Source organism: Marmota flaviventris, chromosome 3, assembly GCF_047511675.1.
Source record: "Marmota flaviventris isolate mMarFla1 chromosome 3, mMarFla1.hap1, whole genome shotgun sequence".
In the NCBI taxonomy this organism is placed as follows: domain Eukaryota; kingdom Metazoa; phylum Chordata; class Mammalia; order Rodentia; family Sciuridae; genus Marmota; species Marmota flaviventris.
Genome location: NC_092500.1, coordinates 60982709 through 60984592, shown reverse-complemented (window position 1 = coordinate 60984592; position 1884 = coordinate 60982709). Strand labels below are relative to the sequence as shown.

Sequence of the window (1884 nt, the reverse complement as noted above, 5' to 3'; positions counted from 1 at the left end):
ATCTGGGAGTTCTGTGGCAGTGCTGATGTGGTAATCCTGCTAAGGCTCTCGGAAACTCTGTGTGGGCTAGTAGTTGGGTGTTGGGTGTCAGGAGTCAGAAGTCCTGCTCTAATGCTAAGGCCCAGAGCCCTTCATGGATGTACTGCACTGGTGATTTTTGCAGGAGAACAGCTGTGTAGGTGTCCTCTATCACTCTCAGAGAAGCAGTATTCCCACTAGTTGAGAGGTTATGCATAGTAGAAAACATCTAAAACAAACTTATTTTTCTATCATTACTAATCATACTTTCATTTACTAGAGAGAAGCATCACTTTCTGGATGGTGTCGTTAAAGGCTTGTTTCACTTGCTGATTCCTCAGAGTGTATATAAATGGATTCATCATGGGAGCAACGGACGTATTGAGAATAGCAGCTCCTTTGGATAATGATGCTCTTTCTTTTGCAGAGGGATTAAGATAAATGAATAAGCAACTTCCATAAGAGATGGAAATGACAATCATGTGAGAAGAACATGTAGAAAATGCCTTTTTTCTCTGACTGGCAGAAGAAAGTTTCAATATTGTCCTCATGATGAAAATGTAGGATAGAATTATTAATGCCAAAGTGAAAAGCAGAATCACTACTGCAGAGTAAAGTGCAATCACTTCTAGGAGCCATTTGTCTGAGCAGGATAAGTTCAATAAAGTGAAGTAGTCACAAGCAAAGTGATCAATGACATTGGAGCCACAGTAATCTAACTGGAGAAAAAGAATAACTGTTGGGAAGATGCTTAAGAATCCTGCCAGCCAAGCACAAAAGACAAGCAATATGCAAACTCTCTTGTTCATGATGGTGGTATAATGCAGGGGTTTGCAGATGACTACATAGCGATCATAAGACATGTTCCTTAGAAGGTAAAATTCAGTTGTACCCAAGAAGATGGAGAAAAACAACTGAGACATGCAGTCATTAAATGAAATTCTTTTGTCCTTAGTAATAATTGTGCCCAGGAATCTAGGGATACAGACAGTTGTAAAGGTGATTTCTAATACAGAGAAGTTCCTGAGGAAGAAATACATAGGAGTCTGTAGATGGCAGTCCACCAAAGTGAGAGTGATGATTGTCACATTTCCAGCAACACTCAATATATATGTGATAATTAAAAAGAGAAATATCACAACCTGAAGCTCTGGGTCACCTGATAGCCCTACTTGAATGAATTCTGTGGGTACAGTGTGGGTTTTCATTGCCAATCCTTTTTTCCACTTGGTTAGAACATAAAATGTATGTTCGCCTATAATGTAAAAATATTAGCATGAGATTAAAGATAGGACAAAACACTTTAAAAAGATTCATAAAGATGAGTTTTATGTAAAATAAAAAGAAACATTGTCCTCACCAGTATCCCTCTCCCATTTCCATTGTATCTCACATCCAAATATTGTGTATTACCTAAGTCAAATATTGATCTCTCTGCATTGAAAACTCACTATTACAGGCCGTGTACAAAAGATTACAGTGATAATATTGAAATTGAAGCTATTTCTTGCAATATTTCTTTAAAATTCAGTTTTTATTTATTACAAAAATGTTTATTTTATAAAATACATGAAACTATTGTAATTGATGTTTTTTCTTTCCTCAATATTACAAAACTAATCTAGAATACAGCACAATTGAAATAAGAGTTTGAAAGTCTTCAAAGTTTATTTAGGTTTACTTTCAGATGTTATATTTTGAGAAACTCAGTCCCCTGTAGCTTAGGCAACTTTCACAGGTTTAACAGCCAGTCACTGTAATAATCACCTCACTTTAGAAACTACAAGTTTATTCATGGAAATGTGTTAGCATCCTTTCTTAAATTTCCAACTGTACAGTCTGGCTAATGCAATTACCCTCCTTGAC

General features: G+C 36.3%; 1 protein-coding gene across 1 annotated transcript; it reads right to left on the bottom strand.

The window, feature by feature from the left end:
- Positions 1 to 287: 287 nt before the first annotated feature.
- Positions 288 to 1226, bottom strand: LOC114084337 (olfactory receptor 6C3-like). The gene has a single exon (XM_027925452.2). It carries the CDS (start codon positions 1224 to 1226, stop codon positions 288 to 290), a length of 939 nt encoding a protein of 312 aa, XP_027781253.2.
- Between the last annotated feature and the right edge of the window lie 658 nt (positions 1227 to 1884).

What these genes read in the sequence shown, in the direction of transcription:
- LOC114084337 (XM_027925452.2), bottom strand. Translation starts at nt 1,226, where the DNA reads ATGAAAACCCACACTGTACCCACAGAATTCATTCAAGTAGGGCTATCA.